Raw genomic sequence first — 22,996 nt, forward strand, 5'->3', positions numbered from 1 at the left:
TATAGTTAATATGTCATAGGGTCATTATAGGTGATATTATTTAGTTCTAATTTTCAGAGGGTCGTGGACATACATTGATATGCAGATTGAGTAGTTCCAATTCCCCAAGGGTTGTGGAGTTATTTTGATATATATAAAGATTTGAGTATCCATTATAATGTCTATTATTGATTAATAAGGGTCAAATTTAATAAGAAATATATGTGATATTGGTTTGGTATATTTTGTATTGAAAATGAAATGACATGAATCTATGATATGTTGAAATGAATACCGATTATTGAAATATAGTAATTGTGGACTAGTGAATTCAATGAAAGATTGAAATACATTTGTATATGGTTGCATACATTGATGGTAGACTAAATGAAGCTACAATTATCAATACTACATATGTATATACTTGTTATTTATTTAAATCTCTTGAGTTTGAATTATATTAGCACCACTAGGTATATAATATTCAGTGTCCGGTTTTGTTTATTTTCATGCACAGGTTTAGAGTAGGTTCTTTAGTAGATCGAAGATAGTTTAACTCACCTCGGTCAAATTTAATATCTATTTCTATAAATTTATTTAATGACATATTCCGAGATTGAGTATTGTGTTTAAGTATCATTTTTGGATGATTTGGTATGTTTTGTTTTCTAATTTGCCTTTTAAGTAATTTGAAGTTAAGTTTGGTTAGCTAATTTTTTTATTAATATGCATAGTTTTGCATATTTGATAGCTTGTTTAATTATGCTCAAAGTTGATGCATGAAATGGTGTAAATACGTATGTGATTAATTTGGTGAATGATGGATTGATATTTTTGTTGGTATAGGTTAAACTTGATTTGGAAGTCATTTAATAGACATATGTTGTACAATTTAGGTAAATTGATCATTTAGTCTCGAGTCATCAAGATGTAAACATGATAATTTCATGCAATTATGTACTTAGGTCCCAAGACATGTTGAGAGCATCTCGAAATATAAAATGACATGCTTCGAAAAGTAAATATTGAACTTAAATTAGTTTTGCCTTGTTTTAGGTCTTGAGACAATAATTCCTTTTGTCTTGAAACATCCAAACATCGAAACTAAATTAAGAAAACAAAGGTGTCTCAAGACCAATTTCGAGACACAAAAGGCCCAATCTTAAGACATGAACCCCAATTTCTCGAGACATAATTACATCAAAGCAAAAATAGTAAACAGGAGAGGTTAGTCTCGAGATAAAATCTCATTGCCTTGAGACATATTGTTGAATTTTGATATTAGAGTTTGGATTTGAAACCCAACTCCATATTTGAACCCATGTAACCCCAAGGCATGTTAATTAAAAGCCTTTGACGATAATAATGTATGTATATGGATATAAATGATGTTTGATTTGATATGAACGATATTAATAAGTTAAATTTGTGCAAACGTAACGTAATGTGACATCATACTTTTGAATCCGGTGATTGGGTCGATGTGGGGGTGTTACAATGATTTATGTGATAATATGTTTGCTGCAAAAGATTTTGAAAATGGCAGAATTTAACGATACAATTTGATGATTATTGAAATTTTAAAATTTTAAAAGTACAAGGATTATAAATACCAATAATATAGATCAACTAGTGTTGGGTATAGTTGTAAGGCCAATACTTTTAGAACAAGGCTAGTGGTCGAACTGGGGTCATCGGTTTATCAATTTGATCAATTCGATTAAAAAATCATTAAAAATTTAAAAAAATAAAAAAAATTATTAAAAATTTAAGAAAAATTTGGTTCAATCAGTTTATACCGGTTCATCATCATTTTCTAAATTGGTACGCAGTCGATTTTCAGTCCAATTCAAACATCATTGGATAAAGCACATTGCAAACATAAGAGAAGACATGAATTCAAACCTTAAGATGACATTATTAAGAAAAGTAGCTTGAATCCCGAAGAAGTTGAATGTAAAAAGGATATAAATAATAAAAGAAATCGATAATATAGGAGAAATAGTAGAATTAGGCCTAGAGAAAAACAGATGTGAGATAAGCAAATCAGTTAAACTCCAGGCCAAGTTTTGTTGGTTAGGCTCATTGGCCCATTATCTTTCAACCATTTTCAAAACTTGTCCATTTCTACTTGGAATATGTCATTAAGCATTATCCTTTACCGGTCGAGTTTTTCTCACCCTTTGATTTTCGTGAAAGCTTTACGTTCATAACACGAGTATAAATGACAACTGAAGCAGCACTTAGATGGGCTACTACACCGTTGACATGCATTCTCTTACCTAAGCAACTCCCAGAGCTAAAGCAGCTCTCTATCTCAACCAAAACCTTCTGAGCGAATTGTTTAATCCCCGGGAATTCCTCGTTCCGCCATTAAAGATCTATACTTTAAATCCCCTAAGCTTTTGTTTCACCTTTTTTAACTCTTTTTTCTCTCTCGAAATCCCATCAAAACTCAAGGTTAAAAATTCTCAGTTAATCCCCATTTCTCTGGCTCTAAATTTCCACTTCTTATCATAATAATGCATTTTTTTGAATTTTAATTTTAATTTTACTTTGCAGTTTTACTTGAAGCTTTTGTAATTTTTATGGCAGAAGCAGGAAAAACAAATAAACTTCAATGGCTATCAGAAAACCAGGTTTGATTGCTTTATTTGATGTTGATGGCACTCTTACAGCTCCAAGAAAGGTATTTAATCTCTTTTTTAATCCTATAAATTTGAGTGACATGATTTTGGGTTTTTGAATTTAAGTGGGATTTTGACCTTTATTTTCTTCATTTCTTCTTTTTTTGTTGAATGTATCATTCATTTAAAATGGTATATAGGTGGCTACACCCAAGATGTTGGAGTTCATGAAGGAACTGAAGAAGGTAAATCTTTTTTGGAACATAAAAATGGCTTCTTCTTTTTTTAATTTTTAATTTTTGGGAATTTATCTAGTTTTATTTTCAATTGTAGGTTGTTACTGTTGGAGTGGTGGGTGGATCTGATCTCAGTAAGATATCTGAGCAACTTGGGAAATCAGGTTAGCTTCAGCTCTTGACATTATACTTCTAATTATGAAATGTTGTTCTTTTCATTGTTTCTCTATAACTATTAATGAAGAATTTGTGGCCAATTATATCTCTTTCTATAATTATAGATTAAAATTTTTATGAAATATTAACCATAGCTTACATTTTTCAATGCAGTTATCAATGACTATGATTATGTATTTTCTGAAAATGGGCTTGTTGCTCATAAAGATGGAAAACTCATTGGCACCCAGGTATACTCATAACCTGCATTTTCTAGGTGTTTAAATGCTAATTTTAAGACACTTTCTCCAAATACTTGCAAGGACAGTATTTGCTTGAGCTAATGATATGTTCTTTAATCTTTTTTTTTCCTCGGTTTGTTTAAGCTTATTTGCTTTTCTTTAGCGGGTCTCTTTTTTCCGTTTTTCAGAGCTTGAAGTCATTTCTGGGAGAAGAAAAGGTCAAGGTATGATTTTTCCTTCTTAAATGTGATCCTATTCTATTAAAAATCTAGAAGGTATTGCATAACAAAAAAGGTTCATATGTGGTGTTGTTATGACTCCATTGGCATTCATTAGCAATTTCTGATTTGCGCTAGAGATGTCTACCAGCATGTCTGATTATCGATGATTTCGAGAATCTCTTCAATCTTTATACTCTTCTATTTCAAAAAATAAATGTGGGATGGCTAGAGTATCCAACTTGCACAGAGTTAAGTGGTGATTGAATGATATGTAGAAATACTGCATTGCATGTTCTCAACTCTTTTTGTTCATAGATTGCAAATGATTGTGCAGGAATTTATAAACTTCACACTGCATTATATTGCTGACTTGGATATCCCGATAAAAAGGTAAGATCATTGAAGAGTTCATTTTTTAAAGTCTAGTTCAACCCTGTGCATATTCCTTTATCATTCGAGCTGAATAAGACCAATCCTTTATCAACATTCTGTTTAGGGGTACATTCATAGAATTCCGAAGTGGGATGCTCAACGTATCTCCAATTGGACGAAACTGCAGCCAAGAAGAAAGGGATGAATTTGAAAAGTATGACAAGGTAAATATATACCTTATAGAATTTGTACTTTTATAGTGTAGAGTTTATAGATGTATGCTTTACATACATATAAAACACTTGGGGTTCCAGGTTCACAACATACGCCCAAAAATGGTTTCGGTGCTTCGAGAAAAGTTTGCTCACCTTAACTTGACATTCTCAATTGGAGGACAAATAAGCTTTGATGTGAGTGACACATATGATTTGCGGTTTAACCATTTTAAGTACAAGGAGTATAGAGATTCATTGGATTAATCATTGCTTTATGTTTGTTGTAATAGGTTTTTCCTCAGGGTTGGGACAAAACATACTGCTTGAGATACCTTGAAGAATTTCAAGAGATTCATTTCTTTGGTGACAAAACTTACAAGGTTGGATTCTTATTTGATTCAAATCTTATGGCCAAACTACATTATAGATTTATTGTCACTACCCTTTGCTTTTTGGCTTTCTTTCAATTTATACCTTATGTTTGTTTAATTTTCCGCACTTTCATGTGGCTAATGATCTTGGCCGGGTGTTTTGTGATCAGGGAGGGAATGATCATGAAATTTATGAATCAGAGAGAACAGAGGGACACACAGGTGCATTTCAAGTTCACATTATTCACAATCACAATGCAATCATCTAATTTCCATTGACAGAAAATTTTGTGCCAATGAAAGCTTCAGGCTTACTGTAACTGTTATTGTTATTGCAGTTACCAGCCCTGAGGATACAGTGGAGCAGTGCAAAGCTCTTTTCATGAGCAATTGAAACTTCCCTCTTGGTATACCATTTCAATTTGTATCTCTTAGTTTATGGAAGAATAAGTGCCAAAGCCAATGCTTGGCCCTAGCATATATATATGTATGTAATTTTATACGAGTCATTGTTAAAATTTGCCTATTAAGAGAATTTGTATGTACCAGGAATTATTACTTTATCACCATTCTTTTACCATAATAAAATCTTTTTGGGTTACAGCAATTTGTTTACAGAAACCAGAAACATTTTTTAGGAGATGAAATGATTTTGGGAAAAATAACAATGAATGTATATTTACTTGTGTTTTCTCTATACATATGTATTTAATGAAAAACACATTTTTAAATGCACTCAAAGGAATCAATCACTTTGAAAAGTTGTAGTCAATCTCAAAAGTTTTGTCATTTCCTTCCCTTCTCCCCTTTTTACACTTTACAACAATGGGGGCAAGTAATCTTCTATACGTTTTTTTCCCCCTTTTTACTCTTGAGAATCTTTAATGTTGCCAAGGGTGACATTGTTATCATCCGAAGAATCTGATTGCTGAGCTTTGGATTTACTCATGACTCCAAATCCATAGTTAAGAGGAATTCCATCATCTTGGTACAGCTGTGGATAAGAACGCACACATATATCGGGTTTGATGTTCGAATGCAAAGTTTAATATCGCTGGAATTCAAAAGAGGGGAGTTGAGAATACCTCTGTTAGCTCCCTAAGATGGCGGGATCTAAATTCGTTGATCGTTGCCGCAATCTCCGATGAGGGAATTTTAGCCTGCATAAAGAAATGGCAAAAAGTAAGAAGGCTTAGATAACATGTTGCGGATGCAAAGGTTGCATATCCAGATCCATCTATTGTTAAGGAACAATCATCCATCATACCTGTGAAAGAACAGCGGCTGCCAACTGCAGACTTGGTTCCACGGTCTCCGGTACAACCTGTAGTCAGTCCACGAAGCAAGAAGAGAATTAGAGGGAAGCAAACAGGATGATGGGAGGAAATTTTGGTATGACGGTATCAGAATATTACAGCCGTAGCACCAGCCTTTTCTAAATTAAGGCCATGATCAACATCGTGAGCACGGACGAAAGTCTTCACATTAGGGAAATGCTTGCTCAGAGCCCAAACAGTTCTATAATTGCCACCAGGAGAATCCAAGGTTATTGCTGCAGCACATGCTCTTTCAGCACCAACATTATGAAGCACCTAGCACCCAGTATAAAAAATGTTCAACATTGATCTACAAGGTTAGCTTAGTTCAAACTAGTTTTGCTTTACCTCTGGACTACCGGAATCTCCGAAATAAACGGGAAGATCCAGTGCACGCCCCATAGCCACCCGATCACTGAAAGAGCAAAGCTTTTATTGAGGAGCTTGAGATATCTGGCTACATATTATTTCTATCACAGGTATAGATGTTGAAAGTACAACAAAATTTATGATCATTGCAGAATGCCTCAGCCTTATCTACGTGTATGTTTTTTAGCTTCTTCAACAAAAATGTCAATTACTTTGCATTGAAGAAAAAACGTGCCATGAAATAGGGCTACCCCTAAGCTTAAGATGGAGATAGATGTTTGCAAAATCATAACAATTACAATTGACAATCATAAAAAAATATGCAAATAATTCCTTCAAAAAATAATTTGAGGATACCTCCTTACGTCAAGAGCAACAAATGGAATTAGGCGTTCTGAAAGAAGCTGAGCTATGATCTGAGCGTAGTCAAAAGAAAAGAGAATAATTGCCATTGTTATATACATGTTCACATTAATATTTTGAGAGCAGGTTCATCAGATTAACATTTTTAGACTAATCTCGCAATTAAAGGGTTTAAATATTAAATACCTGCCCAACACGTCCAAAGCCACAAATGATAATATGATCATGCAAATCATCAGTCTGGAAATAAAACCAAGTCATAAAAGCAGATTAGTAACCATCAGCGACCTCATAACTCAGGTCTTTAATGTATTGAAAATAGCTGTACTACATACAGATACTTTATATTCCCTCAAACTTTAATAATGTACACACATTAATTGAACTTTAATGTTCAGTACTTTTATTGCAAAACCAATGAAGCTTTCTTCCTACAGGGGATTGATAATCACTCGGATGCCTTGGACTTTCCGTATCTAATTATTACTACCTCATGCAACAAAACATGGATTTCAAAGAACCATAGCAAGGTTGCTTTAGTTATTCAGAAACTGCTGAGAGGGAAAACGTAATCACAACCTCGATGGAGCTGTAAGTTGGAAACATTACCTCACTCTCAACAGGCAATAAACTTCGAACATCAACAAGCTCAAAACGAGAAGCAATTAACTGGCCTCCAGCAGCAAGCCATGGTGTGAGGGCCATTGAGATCCCCACAACAAGGAACAACAATGAGGATAGCTGAGAAGACATTATACCCTGCCAACAACACCATTTATACTTGAATAAGCTTAACAGTTAGAAGTTGGATTAGCAATCATATTTAAAAGAACAATGATCCCAGGCGATTAGGTAAAAAAAAGTGGTCATTTACCTAAAAAGATTGACACAACTATAATTAATGTCACAAGTATGTTATCAAAATCTTTTTTTCTCAAATCACCCTAAGCCGGAAGAAAATCAAAAGTAGAATCTAAAGCGCAAGAGATTAACTAAAAGTTTGGCAAATGCAGGATTAACCGTTACATGTGAATGAAATAACCTCATGACTAAACTCTAGTTAATAGGGACAGAAACCTGATTAACAGCTTCACCAAAAGCCACAAATGCAAATTCTCCACCTGGTGCAAGAAGAAGACCAACCCTTATGGCAGATATGATTGAAATACCACAAAGTTTACCAACAAGTGCCACCAATATAGTCTTGCCACCAATTAAGAGTCCCAATGCCCCCGCAATGACAGGAAAATTTGAAAGAAGAAGTTTCGGGTCAATGGACATGCCAACCTGAAAACTCAGTCAGCAAAAGTCATCAGTTGCACATACTTGATAATCAATCTATGGCAGTACCAATAACCTAAAAGAAATACAAGCCTAAGCAAGAGCCAAGATTCTCCAAACTCAGTGGTGTATATAAATGATACGAAGACTTTATCCAACCACATCCCCCAACCTTTTCCCCCCTCCGGACTATGGGATAAAATAATGCTCTACTGTTGTTTTTTTATAAAATCCTCTACTGTTGAAATAATGAAATTGGGCGATATGACAATTTTATAATATTACACTAGTGGCATAAAAAATCTATTTCATCCTACCAAACATGACCTTATGGCCCCATAAAATGATCACCAGGCATGTTTTACAACTGAAGCAACAACGCTATTCAACGAAACAAACATCTACTCATATGCAGATTGTCGAGATGCCAAAAATACCAACCGTCATGAAAAAGAGACCCAATAAGAGGCCTCGATATGGAGCAATATCTGATTCAACCTGCAAAGCGAATTCAGTCTCTGCAAGAAGCAACCCAGCTAGAAATGCTCCCAATGCCATGGAAAGTCCAGCCTGTTCAACAAGAAGAGAAAGAAAAGGGGAGGCTCTAAGGTAGTATAACTTCTACAGCAGGGGAAAAAAACAAGTCAAGAACAAGAATGTAAAGTTTTCATACCCTTGCAGTTAGGACACTTGTCCCTAAAATAACAAGGAGGGTATTGGCAGAGAATATTTCTGCATTTTTATTTTCTGCTATTTGCTTATAAATTGGCCGAAGCAGCTGCAAGAAATAAGAAAAGGTTATAAGAATCAGCAGATGCTGTGTGTCTGAAGCACTAGAGTGGTTTTCCAGAATTGGGCTCAGGAATGGACAATATTAAGTAGAAGTTCAGAAGACTGGACTAAATGCTACTGAGTCAAGTCTGGCAAAAAAAAAATGCTACTGAGTCAGTAGTATCAATCTATTAGATACATTATTATGTGCATTAAATAAATGATCACTCATCTCCACTTGAATGATATCACATACACCAACCTGGTTATATTTGAACACTCTTAATATATATAGTCTTTGAAGTTTGTCATCAGTCAACATTACAGGATAAATTAAGATAAAAACGGCAGTAACAGAATAGAAAATTATTGGGCAAACCTGAGGTCATAATTTATGAATGTCTTAGATATAAAACTTACCAATCTTCCACCAGCAATAATTGCAGTGATGGCAACTGCAGCCTTAACAGCAGCTACTCCAAGAGCTTCTGCAATGGCTCCAAAACCAACCTGGAAACCAGAAAAAATACATCACCCAAATTGCCAATATCAGTTGGTGAAGCAACAACAGCAAAGATAACAGTAATACGGCAGTCATATAAACCAGACTGAGGGGAAATTTTCGCTTTTTCTTAACTTGCCTTGACCATCAAAATTCTTCAAGTTTCTTCCCTTAAATTTACACTAGCAAATATTTATTCAGACTACTTTCTTGGGAGTTCATTAGAAGCATTTTATGGAAGCAAAATCAACTAACACAAAAGGCATGATGTTGGGGAAAGCACATGCTCCCTTTAAGCAAATTAATGGAATAAGTTTCCAAGAGCGTAAATAGCTACTAAGATATCTCAAGGAGATGAAGGCACAAGCAGTCTTTTATTAATAAAAGTTTAGGAAAACCATTCATCAAAACCTGAGCCCCAAGTAACCTTTTAAGGTTTTTATGCAAGCATTAGAACAAAAAAAACCGGATGTATGTAAATGACATGCCATCATAGCAAGACAAATTCTGAACCTTCAATGTCAAATGCAGAGCAAATAGGAAAAGCAAAGACGGATTATTAGAATTTAGAAAACCTTACCCCTCCTTTTGATGAATTTGGCGAGATAAGAGGTATGAGTATAAGCAAAACAACAACAGCCAAGTCCTGGAAAGAATAGATAACAAGCAATAAAATGGCTTGCAACCATGACATCTAAATTAACTAAATGTCCAAGCAGAACTCGAAAGACTAACAAGGAGGAATCCAAGCATATCATATGTAGGAATTGTATTTTCCATAATTGCTAGTTTAGTCTAATCATTCATAAAGTATCTTAAGCAATACTGGAGCTAGATGGCTCAAGTACATAGCCAATTACCATATCATGTTGAGTAGATATCTAGTTTTGTCTTTTGCACATTTGAAGGGTAAAGATGACAGTTCAAAACATGAAGAACAGGAAAAATGATTAAAAACACTGAACTTTCGTCCCTGACCGCTAAACTCAATTCATAACAAAATGCATCCTGGAGCCAGTCACTTTTCTCGAGATCATAGGATAACCTGGAAGAGTAAGACAGAAAATGTTGCGCGTCCATGGCGTGATGTACTCTCACCTCGCTCCTGTAATACCTGCAAATGAAGACAACATCAATTATATGTCCATCAAATCGAACCTTTATATATACACACAAATAAAAAGGAAAATGATAAAGTCTGATGCAATCAGATTATAGTCATACGATAAATATATCAAAACTATTAGGTGGATTTGTAAAGACATGGCAAGATCCTAAGTTATATTCTAATTTTCAAAGATTTCTCGATATTGCAGAAGAGTATAACAGGGAACATAATCAACAAGAACATTAAAATATTTTGCTCTAGGAAGCTTGTCTAATTACCTTTTTTTGCCTTTCTTCATATAGCACAAGAATAATGATAATATCATGTTAAAATAAATGAAATCTGAAGAAAAATCAGTCTGTGTTAATTACCTGCAGGACAACAGCAGTTGAAGACAATGCCAGGCCATTGCCAATCACTATCGCAGCTGGACCGGGATGCCCAGCAACAAAATGAGCAACTAGACCAACTGCAACTGCTGTCACCAAGACCTGTATCACATAAAATTAAGTTAAAAGAACTTAGTAAAATACGAGTGAAAGTGATAGAAAGTTTATTTTCTCAATCACCTGGGCAGTGCCTAGTCCAAAAACATATTTCTTCATGGAACTTAACCTTTCAACAGATAGCTGCAAAAAGCAAAATGAGGGTACAAGTTTATTATCTTCTCATGATGATGGAGTTCAAATGTAAAGCTGGAACCGTGGATACGATAATATACTCCACCTCAAGGCCAATATTGAATAGCAAGAAAACAACTCCAAATTCAGCAATTGCTTTGGTTCCATGTACATGACGGATTATCGATAGACCATAAGGTCCAATCAAGATGCCAGCAGCCAAATATCCAAGAACGGGGCTGCCTAAAATTTGGGGCAGATAGAATAGAAACATCAACTAATACAAAATTCCAGGAAGAGAAAAGGAAAAATAGAGCAAGGAATAGTAATAATAAGGAGAAGAAAAGCTCCAAACAGAAATTAGTGTAGTTAGGACTATAGGAAACATCATAAAAAGAAAAAAAAATAATCAAGCATGAACTACAAATGCTATCCCAAAAATTCATGAATGAAAAGAATACTCATGTGTTTTTCTAAGAACGTCACCTCCATGCATGCAACATGCTCAGATTTGAAATAAATAATACAGTATTTTAGTCACCTCCAGGAAGTTTCTGAAAGACAGGCACAAAAATTACACTTGCAAGCAGTAACCACAAAACATCAAGGAGGGAGGCCTCCTCCTCGTTCATCTGTGAAATTTAAACATTGAAATGAGATGATGACAAGCTGCATAAAAGAGGATTAAGCTTAAAAATAAAAAATAGATAATTAATAAAGAATCACATACCTCTTGATGAGGAAACGTAGCAACTAGTTTCTTGAGTCTTTTGGGAATTTTCTGTATTTGTCGGATCAGAGGCTTTGCATTTGCGGAAACTTCTTCTATACTAGTGGCAATGACATCTGGCTGCTGCAGCAGATGAGAATTCCTCTCTGCCCGATTAGCATAGAAGGCAGCCCTGTAATTGAAGGTGGGAATCATTAAGTAGCAACAAACTGATAAAACACGGACTCGATTGAATAGCCCCTCTCAGAAGATTTGACTCAGTGTTGCTCTATAATCAAGCAGTGCTTTTCTAGATCTAAACTTTTAATTAAACAAGAAATGGCATACCATTGCAAAGGAAACACATCTTGTTTCTACAGCTTCTATCAAAAACTAAAGTTAATTTCCAGAAGACATACAGGAAACACTATTTGAGTCATAAAGCAAGAAATCAACAATGTTCAGTAAAGACATATACAGGAATTTCCAGAAGAGTGATATATTTAAATTAGTTAATGAAACAAGGTAGTAGAATTCAAAACATACCCGGCTCCAAAGAGCAGTATTCCTACAACCAGCTTAGGGATTTGTTTCCTTGCAGACTCCACAAGATCCTGGGCAGCTGATGCTGGTGTGAATTCTGTCCCATCAATGCTGAAGGAAAAGAATGACGCAGAGAAGAAACGGGAAGATTTATTCAACAATGACTTTGGGGTACTAGTAGGTGAACTCTCCCTTGTCAGATCCTTTGGAGTTTCAGGCTTATTTGGTTGAACATTTTTTGACTTCTCTGCTTCAATTTCAGCTTCTTTAAGAGATAATAAACCCAGCATTCCATTCTCACGATCACTCTCCTCATCAACTAGTTCGAGATCTTCAGAACTTTTTCTCGCCTTCTCTGATAAGATGTCTTCCTTAGGTTCAAGTTCAACAACTACCGTACCATCCTTTTCTCTTTCAACAGTAACAGCATCAGAGGCCCCTTGAGTGATCTCTCCCTCCTCGACAACAGCCTCTTTACCCAAAACCTTCCCATGGACAGCTTCACCAGTTGAAGTAGAAAGAGATTTTTCGGCTTTTTGTAGGGCCATCTCAGCATCATGCATACACTGTGTAGCCTCCAACTCAAAAGCAACAGCTTGCTCTGCTAAAAGCATGATATGGGCCACATCTTCCTCAGCTTTAAAGGCATCCATCTCTGCTTTCTCTGCAACCTCATCCAATCGATGTGCTTCATTGTGCAACTCATATTTTTTACTCCGCAAGTGCGATAACTCTGCTTCACAATTCTCGAGCGTCTCCTGGCATTTTATAATCTCATCTTGTGCAGCCAATAGTGGTCCATTATCTTCCCTAACATCAATTTCCACATCAATTTCCCAAGATCTTTCTGGGAAATCATTTCCCTCTTTCTGAGACTCTACTGCCACCTGATGCCTTGCCTTGGTTAAAGATAGTGCCATTGTTGCTTCTAGAACAGCCTCTTTAGCAACACGCTCTTCATTCAAAATATCTTGAATCATATCAAGCCTTCTATTAACATCAATCCGAGCATGAGCTGCTTCGTCCTTCAAGGCTATCGCAGCTTCTGATATTCTCTGAGCCTTTTCCTCAAACATTCTACTATTAAGACGTGCCACTTCCAATTTCCTCATTGCCTTCTGCAACAATTCCCTCAACTCATCCACAGTTGGTGTTTCCACTTCATTACTTTCATTTCTTTCTTCTTCTCCCAAACCATTTGAGACAGTACCACTCGAGTTCTCATCATTATTCTCCACAAACTCCACATTCTCACCCTTCCCAACGGAAAATGCCAAAGAATCATTACCTTGACGACGCGACCTAACTCCTCTTACTTTCAAGACATCACGTAAACCATAAAACGATGTACTTGAATACGCACAGCACAAATGACTATCAAATTTCCCTCTGAAAACCAAATTTGAACTTAAACAGCCACTATACACCAGACATTTCCTCGTTTTATTCAAGGACCGAGTTTTCAATCCAATCTTGGAATCAAAAACATTGTAACCTAAATTTTTGCATCTAAACCTATGGCATAAGGGATCCAGTATCCTATAACTAGTACCTTCACTACCGTGAAAGCTAGTAGAACGCTTAAAACTACAAGCAAAATCCATCTTTATTCTTGACAAGCGTTTCAAGAACTCTCATTGACTTTCTATTCAAATACCTGGCAAGATTAAAGTATTAATGAATACGCACTAGCAGTCCTAGAACAGCAAATCCAAATATCATTTATACTCATGCAAGAACGCCTACGTCTACGTATATGTAAGCAAAGAAGTTAAGCACATATTCTGCAAAAGAATCAACAAATAAAAGCGAAGAGAGAGTAAACTTACTGATCAAAGAAGAGAAGAAATGTTTGAGAAAGGCGCAGTTTCTTCAGAGAAAGTAAAAACTAAAGCAGAAATGACACAAGTGATGAAAAATCAGCGTCTTTATATTCTTTCAATTGTAAAGTTGAAAGATTTTGTATATTCGTTCTCTTTCGGTTCTTTCCCTCAAACTTTGCGAGATTAGAAATGGTAGAAATTAAAGAATTCCTCACTATTTTTCTTTTCTTCTTCTTTTTCCCCTCTGTTTGGGAACTGAGAAAAAAAGATGGGAAAACTTGCAGGGGGAAATTAGGTGATTGGTGGATAATTTGTTTTGTTTTTCCGCGAAGTACTTGAATTTACTAAAACGGCCTTTTATTTGTGTGGAGAATGAGATTTTATAGGTTTTACTGACTAATATACCCTTGGAAAGACTACAGAATCGTAAGCGCTAAGCAGTTGTGTTTGGGGCGCGTGGGAGCTAACTGATTCTGTTTCTTTTTAGTTTTTTAAACTGATTCTGTTTCATATGGCGGGTAAAACGATATAAAATTTTTAAACTTCAATTTGGATAAAAAGAATTATTATTTATAAAATGTGCCGAATCTTGAATTTTTAAATATTTATGATCCAAGTCCCCCAAGTTCTTATTACTATTTTTTTGTTAAATTTTGCTATTAGCTATTATACTATGCATAAGTTACATATTTAGTTCTTATAATTTAATTTGATTAATCTTAATTTTTTAAAATTTTCAAATTTTAACCCTTACCCAAACAGTAACAGTGAAATTTGTTAGGTCAAATTTTGGTATTGGTATAGTACTATGCGTAAGTTGTAGATTTAATGCTTATTCTCGATTTGATCATTTTAGTCTCTATACTTTTTAATTTTGAAATTATGATAATGACTCAAATGATAGTCGTTAAATACATTAACTAAAGGCATAATGACTTATTTGATATTCCACCTTTACAAAAATTTATTTTGAAGTGGTATACATTAACAAAAAATTTATTTGATATATTTTTATATTTTAACATTTTTTAAAATTAATTAATTGTTAATGTGGTATATACGTAGATGTCACATCAAGAAAGTTAACAAATGTTAACTTTTCAATCCATTTTGAAGTAACATGACAAACATAACAAACAACACAAGTTCAATGGATAAAGAGGCGAAAAATAAAATAGAGGGCTAAAATGACTTTTTGTGTAAAATTAGAGGACTAAATAAGTCATTGTGCCTTAACTAAACTAACATAACTTTCTTTGTGTTATTATGTAGAAATGATAAATTGGCATGACATTAAACATGGAATAATATGTTTACTTCATAAATTTTAAAATAGTAAAATTTAACTGTTACTGTTTAGGTAAGGACTTAAATTTAAAATTTAGAAAGTAAATAGACTAAGAATGACCAAATTAGAGTATATGAACTAAATTCACAACTTATATACAATATAAGAATCAATTCACAATCCTAAACCATGCTTTAAATTTTAATTAACATATCGATTAAAATTATAAAAAATAAACAAGTAATATTTTTAAATGTAGGGATTATTTAGACTTAATTCTCAATTTAGGCCTCTGAACAATGCTTGTTTTCCCACTTTGGTACCTATACTTTTTTTTGTCTAAATTGATACTTGTACTATCATTCTGTAACCCGGTTCAACCCCTTTTTGTAATAGTGTTAAAAACTGGTTGCCACGTGGTGCCAATTAAAATGTGCCACGTGGTACTTAGGTTTATTTAAAATAAAAATGTTGACCTGCTATTTGCAACACCTCTCACCCGACTCGATCACCGGGTGTGAGCTACAACCACATCCATTTTCGGAGTAACTACTGTCAAATATACCATAAATAAATCATTCAAACATTCAATCATATCATAGACACATTCACATTATGATACACAATTAAATCTGAGCCTAAATCGAGCTTATAAAAGCTCTTTTGTTGACCCGAGCATGAAATGGGACCAAATTGTAAAGTTTTAAATTTTCAGGACTGACTTCATGACATCATTTGCTCCGCGTCATGATGTTACCAAACAGTTTTTAACATCACAACGTTAGACCACTCGATGTCGCGACATCACATACTGTCAACTGATATTGCGACGAGGAAGATTGCTTGTCGGGACGTGGACTTAGTTTTTGGTAAAATATAGGTCATTTGGTACCTATTTCATAACTCCCAAACAAATTCATCAACCCAACATCATTTGCCATTTCATCTACACTAACACATTCCCAACGCATGCCAAAACAATCCATTTAACCATTTCAATCCAATCAATTCAATATAACTTCCATTTAGCATCAAAGCCGACTTTTGTATGTTGTATATTGTATATTCTAGATACTTCTGCGAAAGATCATATAAACTGTGATCTAAAACTAAAAGGGACGGTATGATGAATATGTTGATATATGAATGTTAGAAAATACTTACATGTATAGTTGGTATGAACCTGACAAGTATAAGGTATATAATGGGAAATTTAGAGTCGAAAGTATAACTATAAGAGAATGTCTAAGATGTATGTTAAGTTTGGGCAAATGCATGAAAGGTCTATTTGTGAGTCTGTGTTTGTTCACTGTGGTAGAGTCTAAAAAGGGTTCGTCTGGACTTTAATCACGATCTTTGAAAGGAAAGCCAGTGGTCATAGCACCATATTGTGTAAGACCATAGCTAGGCTATGGCATCATATGGAAAGACTATATAGTGTAAGGCCATAGATGGTCAGCTCTAGCATCATATGAGAAGAACCAAAAAAAAATCATTACCTAATGGGGTTCTTTGTGTGACCCGAAATGATGAGGGGAAACCTTACCAAATATGAGTCTAGATGATCCCCGTTGTAAACACACTAGAGAAATAGAAGCCCTTGTGGCGATTTAAGAGATGGAAGCCTTTATGGCAAATCTTGTAAAGAAGGCCTTTGTGGCGCACTTTAAAGAATGACCTTTATGGCAACCTTCTAAAGGAAACGCCTCTTTGGCGAACCCTGAAAGAAAGAAATGAATTCTTTGACATATCCTGAAGGGATAGGATTCTTGTCGAATAAGGAAGGAACAATATGAAAGGCAGATTCTGGACTTAAAGCCTTCGTGGTAAAGAATAAAGGATATACTCTTGCGGTGGGTTATGAAGGAATATTCTCTATGGCGGATCCTATAGAATAAGTTCTCACGGTACATACAGGATGGGCTACTCCTATGGCATGTTCTAGGAATACTCCTATGAATAAACCATGAAGGACGCTCCTTATGGTGTACTCTATACTGAGTGATAGGCGTATTTCTTATTTTTCCTAATACAATATAGCTTGGTAAATGAGAATGTATTTTAAAAATGAACATAAACATGATACGCTCGAAATGAAACATCGAACACCTGTGTATGGGTTTCTTCCTAAAGTTTGAGAAAGTTATGGTTCGGTAAACGGATAATATAGGTAAGGTCTCAAGGGCATTGAATAGAAGCAAATGGTCTCAAGGTAAGGTATGGTAACGATCGTGAATAAAGAAATAAAAATGGAGGCAATTTTTGTTAGAGACTCGAGGAAGAACAAGAGCAGCAAGATGATATTGAAACATTAAATGTGGCATGCAAATATGATTTAGGTAAATGGTATTTGCCTCACTAAGTTTCGCTGAACTTATCTTTATGTGTTATGTTTTATGTGGGTTTTAAAGGTCTTCGCCTAGAGGGACGACGCTTAGGCTACGTTGAAGAAGCGGTGTATTGGGCTATTATGCATATAAAGCAAGGTTGTAGGCGTGTTCGAGTTTAAGTTGTCTTATAGAATTCTTTTACACGGAATAGTTATGATAGACCAGGACATCAATTCAATCAAAGTTGTAAATAAACTTTCTGAGTATACCAATTGAATTCTCGTATTTTTCATACTTATGTATTTCTTAGAGGAATTTATAATTAAACAGTAATCAAAAGTAAAATTTGTGGAATTGAGTGAGCTACATATGTACTTGACACCCTAGACTTGGATCTGGTTCATCGGATTGGGTTTGGGGCGTTACAAGCCCAAAAACCCCTTATAGATATAAAGGTGGCGACAACCCTAGCAGGAATACTAGGGTGTGCCTTCCACCTTAGTTCTATTCTAAGTAAAATGTTGTTTTTCTATTTGAAATAAACCACTACAATTCGGAAAGGGTTCTACCTTCTCTTCTTATAAATAGATGGCACCGGTAGAGCTATTAACACAACTTTGAGAGATTGTTATTCTACCAAAAAATAGAGATAGTTTATTATCAACTATTACATATATTTTTTCAAAATAACAATTCTACTGGTTTCTATTGAGAATAGAAAACTTTCGTTTTCACCCCAAAAAGAGATAAAACTTTTTCTAGTTTTGTGTTTTGATTTAATTGGTTCGAGCCCACACTCGAAGCAGTTCGTTATACGAGAATAGTAAAGAAGATCATTTGGTTGGAAGCTGGGAACAACCAACGTTCACTAAGCCAAAAACATAGGTACAAATCCGGTTAAAATTTTTGCTCTAAATATCACAAATCGAGTCAATTTTCAAAATTTTAATTTTTTGCTGTACAAGAAAACCGTTTTCAAACCAGGCTTTTTCCAACAATATTTGTGTGTACTACGTAACCTTATTGTTTAAGGAGCCTTTTTTTCTTTCCACTCTAACTGGGGATCGAGACGTTTCCCAAGCCCAATTCATCTATGTCTATGGCGAATTCTCTGACTATCCCGGTGGTCTATGTTTCTCAAACCTACCAAGCTCATTTATTTTGGTGACTTATCGCCCTCAATCACAACGCTAACTCTACTTAAATCTCTTGGAATTCCTCCTAGCTATAGACTTTCCAATTGTGACCCCTATGTTTGACGTCTAGGCGGTCTTCCTGAGTTTACTGTCTCAGCGAACTATCCTGTGTTTATTGTCTTGGCAGACTACCCCATGTTTGTTGTCCCAGCAGACTACATCGGTTGTCATAGCCTAACTATGGTTTTACACATTAGACCTCTGTTGAGGTATCGCCCCATAAAGCCTATTGATCGTCATTGAAGTGTTGCTCTATGAAACCTAATAACCTTCGTCACGGTGTTATCCCGAAGGACCCGTTTCACATTTTATATTGATGCTCGAACATCGAAGTATCCCCCCGGCAAGGCCCAAAGCTTTGCACATCGTGGTTCGCTCCCAGCAATCTTGGATGGTGGAATCTTAACGAAATTCCAATTTCTCGATTCTTTCGTCCATTCCTCCATTTCATCTTTCTTAACATTAATGCTCAAATACTGTAGTGTTCCCTTTGCAAAGCTCAGAGCTTCGTACATCACAGTTTGCACACAGTAATACCGTATGGCGCTATCTAATAAAAATTTACGTTCCCAATTCCTAAGTTCATCTACCTCATCAATAATTTCCCTTCCACACCCTGCATACAATAAGCAAGTATATCATAACATTTATCGTTATACATTCACTACGCTAGATAACCCATCAACAACTATTCATTATCAACATTCAACAAACAACTAGCAAGGTACAAAAACTCACCTCGTTTCCTTATCCTTGTTAACTTAGCTTGTCCGAACATTAGAGCCTTGTTTGTTTAGGCAACCAAGCATGACAACCATTTATTGGTTAAAATAAATGTGTTCAACCCTTAAAACCCAGAATCCATGATTATGCAGAAACTCGTAAGAGTTCTTACTCTACCTCATTCTTCAATTCACACATGCAAAATGATAAGGAAGCTTACCAGTTCCTCAATTTTTCTACTACCAGACTTCAATTCACGCGTCTGCTGCGACATGCAGAGCTTCCTTCAGTTGCATCCCTTTTTTTGTTCAAAACGACTAGAGATGATGATGTTATGGAGAGAAAAAGATTTGTAAACAGAATTGAGAAAATTCTATCTCTACTTACGCCTATATATACACTCCTTAGGTACAGTCATCACCTGTCATTTCAACCATCCATTCCTTAATCATGTTGTCTCCCACTATGGAATCAGTAGGTTCTAATCTAACTAAACTGAAATTGGAATCCAATTAATCATATTTAAACCACTAAAACTTTCGAATTTCCCCAATGGGTTTCAGCAATTTACTAATCCTTTTAATTCAATCATCGCTTTCCCTAGTTTCGGGTCACTAATGGTAATCGAGTGTTACACACTATGAAATGGAAGTCGAGCCACGGATATTGGGGGTAGATGGAGATATTTTGGTGACTTCGTTATATTCTTAAGAGAGAAAAGAAGAGGTTGTTTGATATAATGTATATAGACTCTTATTAGGTGAAATCAAAAAAAAATTGAGAAAATCAAAATATTGTGAGAGTTAAAAGCATGATGAGTATTAAAAGCATTGTGAGTGAAAGAATGAAAGATGTAGGAAAAATATCTTAAACGAAAAATCAAATTCGAGGTTAAAAGGAAACCTTTCGATTCATAATGTATAAGTGTTTTCTAGCTTTCTGTATGCATTGATATTAAATGGTATCTTCTAAGTTTTTGGAGAAATAAAGAAGGTGAGAGAAGGAGAAATAAGGAGGTGAGCTTTACGATTAATTGGGGGCGAATAGGGAACAATGTCGTGTGATTCACTGTTTCTAGTGTTTGAAACCATTTTGAGCTACTTTTTTATTTGAACTCTAAACCATCCTAAGCCTCAAAACATTACAAGCCTAAAAGACCTTTACGACCTGAATATTTCATTAACACAATTCTCTTGACTTGTCTACATTTATTCAGATGAATGCCTTTGATTCACTTTAAATGTCTATAATGTGTCTACATGGTCTATTTTGAAGGATATATTACTGTACACACATTCATTTAGATTGCCTCTAGATTTGTTAGCCTTTTCAATTTGTTGAACTAATTTTGTTTGTTTTAAAAATAATTGAGTTAGCTAAATATCAGTCTTAGGTTGCATGTGAAATAGTCCTTATACTAGTTTAGTATTTTACCATCAGGTTGCCTTTTTGTTTTTTTAGTCCAAGGGTCGTCTTTTGCATGTTTTTTTATGTTTGCTTGAAGACAAGCAAATACTTGAGTGTGGGGGGTTTGATCTGTCGTAATTTGATATATCAAATTAGGCTCCTTAGTATGCTTAAAAAGCTTGTTTCTGAGCAATTTATATGTTTTATGCTATTTTGATACCTAAGATGACCAATTGGCATCCAGGATATCTAACGAGGTTGGTGGGTGATTTAGGGAGCCCACGATGGCCCAAATAGAGTGAGAACATCACCAAGAAGGGGGGTATCACAATATCGAAGCATGAAAGTCGTGATACCCTTAACAGTGTTGGAACAAGAAAGCTCGAGCCACCTACAGTGGTATCGCGACACCCAAGACTCCCAAGGACCCCATTTCAAGATTAGAACTGATATCGTGATACTTGGTTCTAGGTATTGCGATATCATTGTCGAGGGAGACAAAAAATGACCATAGGGGCAGTCCTTGTCTAACATGTCCCAAAACCAAAATTAGACATTTAAGGGCAAATTGGTCAATATTTTTGTACATGAACTCTATTGAAATAGGTCAAATTTGGTGAAACAAAGGACACACTTCACAATTGTAGGTTTTTAGGATTATTCTGTTCATTTCTTAGGGTTTAGTTTTCTTCTCCATAGTCTAGGGTTTCATTTCTTGCTTATTTTTCTAGTGTTTCTTAGTTTCTTGTAGTTAGTTAAGTTAGTTACATTGTAGTTAGGATCTATTTGCTTGTTTAGTCCTTCAAACTCTCTTGCAATTATAATCTAATCCATTAATCGAATGTCATTTCGTTTTTTTACATTTTTCTGCTAAAAATCACTCCTTTAATGTTCTTGTTTACTTTTCTTACTGCCATTGTTGTTGTATCCAAGCTTTTGCGAGAAAGCTTGGGTTTTTATTTATTTGCTTAGGGTTTAAGTTAATGTTATTTTTATTTGATTTCTTGTTGATTACAAGTTTCAATATGAGTATGAGTGGCTAAATATTTAGGGTTTGGTTGATGGAAATGTTGGTTAATTGATTTTTGAGTTCGGGGAATAAATTGCAAAACTAGACTAAATTGAATAGACTTAAAAACTTAGGATTGACAGCCCTAAGGGAAAATCAAAATAAGTGAGGTCGAGAGAAGATCTTATTGGGCAAAAATTTGATAAGTCTAGGGTTAGTCAGTGAGGTCGAGAGATAAATCAGCCTAATTTGTCAAAATTGGTAAAGTTTAGGCCTAGAGGAGCCAATTTAGGAGTAATAGCAATTTAGACCCCTAATTCGGAATTCAACCAACCACATGGAAATCAATCAACCACTCTTATTTATTGTAATTATTCGTATTTGATAGTTGTGTAATTTGTTTTCTTTACAATTTAGTCCTTTGCAAATTTTAGTTAGTTAGTATAATCAAACTCTTGAATGGCTTGTCGTACTATAGTATCTAGCTGAATCGGTGGTTGAACAAGTTGAACTAAATTTTTTAATTTTAATAATTCTTTAATGGGTTCAATTGGATCGGCGTATTGGTGGCTTGACCGATTCAACCATTGGTTTAGTTTAAAAAACATTGAAAGCAACCTTAGGTAATCTTAGTGGTGTGCCGCCCACCTCTATTTGTCTTAGTAGGACTATATGTATTTTTCTATTAAAATACTATTATTTATTTAGACCTTTTTCAACTGAGATTCTTGTATTTTTGTCTATAAATAAAGATAATTGGCTAGGCAAAAATAAACCATTCACCTACGTAGTTATTTAGTTGAATTAAAAAGTGAATTTATTTTCCTACTGAAATATTTCTTTTTTTTTCTTTGAGTAACCAGTTTCTAGCCTAGAATGTTTTCATAAAGTTTTTGTTAATTTGCGAATAGAGTCCACACTTTAGCAAACTGAGGTCGAGATTAGCGGAGAAGATCAAGACGTTGAAAGTTGGGAACGACCAAGTTTGCTTATTTCAAAAACACAGGTATAATTTAAGTAAATGGTTTATTGTTATAAATGTTACGATGGCTTGGTTTTAAGAAAATTTTTAAAGTTCCGCTCAGCTTAAAAAATAGTGTCTTCTAAATTGATTTTTCCAATAAAATTGTCTTTGAGTTGAACTCACGTTTTGTCTCCTAAATTTGTGAAGAGCCCGAGTGCTTGAAAAAGCTATTTAGAATGTAGATTCTCACAGTAT

At 34.9% G+C, this 22,996-nt stretch overlaps 2 protein-coding genes across 4 annotated transcripts; one reads left to right on the forward strand and one right to left on the reverse strand.

Moving 5' to 3' along the window:
* The first annotated feature begins 2,136 nt into the window (after nucleotides 1–2,136).
* Nucleotides 2,137–5,026, forward strand: LOC105791590 (phosphomannomutase). 3 transcript variants are annotated; one of them, XM_012619710.2, is made up of 12 exons: nucleotides 2,137–2,453; nucleotides 2,575–2,668; nucleotides 2,807–2,851; nucleotides 2,940–3,006; nucleotides 3,173–3,249; nucleotides 3,429–3,464; nucleotides 3,796–3,851; nucleotides 3,958–4,057; nucleotides 4,148–4,243; nucleotides 4,339–4,428; nucleotides 4,590–4,641; nucleotides 4,758–5,026. In XM_012619710.2, exons 2-12 carry the CDS (start codon nucleotides 2,600–2,602, stop codon nucleotides 4,811–4,813), a joined length of 744 nt encoding a protein of 247 aa, XP_012475164.1. In that variant the 5' UTR covers nucleotides 2,137–2,453; nucleotides 2,575–2,599; the 3' UTR covers nucleotides 4,814–5,026. The 3 variants fall into 3 exon arrangements, with proteins under 3 accessions (XP_012475164.1, XP_012475168.1, XP_012475163.1); XM_012619714.2 differs by having other exon boundaries at nucleotides 2,137–2,439; nucleotides 2,542–2,668; XM_012619709.2 differs by having other exon boundaries at nucleotides 2,138–2,439.
* Nucleotides 5,027–5,069: 43 nt separating this feature from the next.
* Nucleotides 5,070–14,142, reverse strand: LOC105791589 (K(+) efflux antiporter 2, chloroplastic). Its single transcript, XM_012619708.2, has 21 exons — nucleotides 13,831–14,142; nucleotides 12,005–13,658; nucleotides 11,480–11,651; nucleotides 11,291–11,381; nucleotides 10,856–10,992; nucleotides 10,699–10,758; nucleotides 10,501–10,620; nucleotides 10,067–10,135; nucleotides 9,602–9,667; nucleotides 8,940–9,029; nucleotides 8,422–8,526; nucleotides 8,190–8,318; nucleotides 7,545–7,754; nucleotides 7,077–7,226; nucleotides 6,654–6,707; nucleotides 6,462–6,520; nucleotides 6,084–6,150; nucleotides 5,835–6,011; nucleotides 5,687–5,743; nucleotides 5,505–5,579; nucleotides 5,070–5,413 (listed from the first exon to the last, which is right to left on the reverse strand). Exons 2-21 carry the CDS (start codon nucleotides 13,603–13,605, stop codon nucleotides 5,285–5,287), a joined length of 3,618 nt encoding a protein of 1,205 aa, XP_012475162.1. The 5' UTR covers nucleotides 13,606–13,658; nucleotides 13,831–14,142; the 3' UTR covers nucleotides 5,070–5,284.
* Between the last annotated feature and the right edge of the window lie 8,854 nt (nucleotides 14,143–22,996).

Source organism: Gossypium raimondii, chromosome 8, assembly GCF_025698545.1.
Source record: "Gossypium raimondii isolate GPD5lz chromosome 8, ASM2569854v1, whole genome shotgun sequence".
Taxonomy (NCBI): domain Eukaryota; kingdom Viridiplantae; phylum Streptophyta; class Magnoliopsida; order Malvales; family Malvaceae; genus Gossypium; species Gossypium raimondii.

Excerpts from the sequence above, each read along its gene's own strand:
- LOC105791590 (XM_012619710.2), top strand. The coding sequence starts at position 2,600 with ATGGCTATCAGAAAACCAGGTTTGATTGCTTTATTTGATGTTGATGGC. Across the intron at positions 2,852-2,939 it reads TCATGAAGGAACTGAAGAAG|GTTGTTACTGTTGGAGTGGT; the intron begins GTAAATCTTTTT and ends TTTCAATTGTAG. Across the intron at positions 3,007-3,172 it reads TGAGCAACTTGGGAAATCAG|TTATCAATGACTATGATTAT; the intron begins GTTAGCTTCAGC and ends TTTTCAATGCAG.
- LOC105791589 (XM_012619708.2), bottom strand. The coding sequence starts at position 13,605 with ATGGATTTTGCTTGTAGTTTTAAGCGTTCTACTAGCTTTCACGGTAGT. Across the intron at positions 10,621-10,698 it reads TTGGACTAGGCACTGCCCAG|GTCTTGGTGACAGCAGTTGC; the intron begins GTGATTGAGAAA and ends TATGTGATACAG. Across the intron at positions 5,414-5,504 it reads ATCTTAGGGAGCTAACAGAG|CTGTACCAAGATGATGGAAT; the intron begins GTATTCTCAACT and ends TCTTATCCACAG.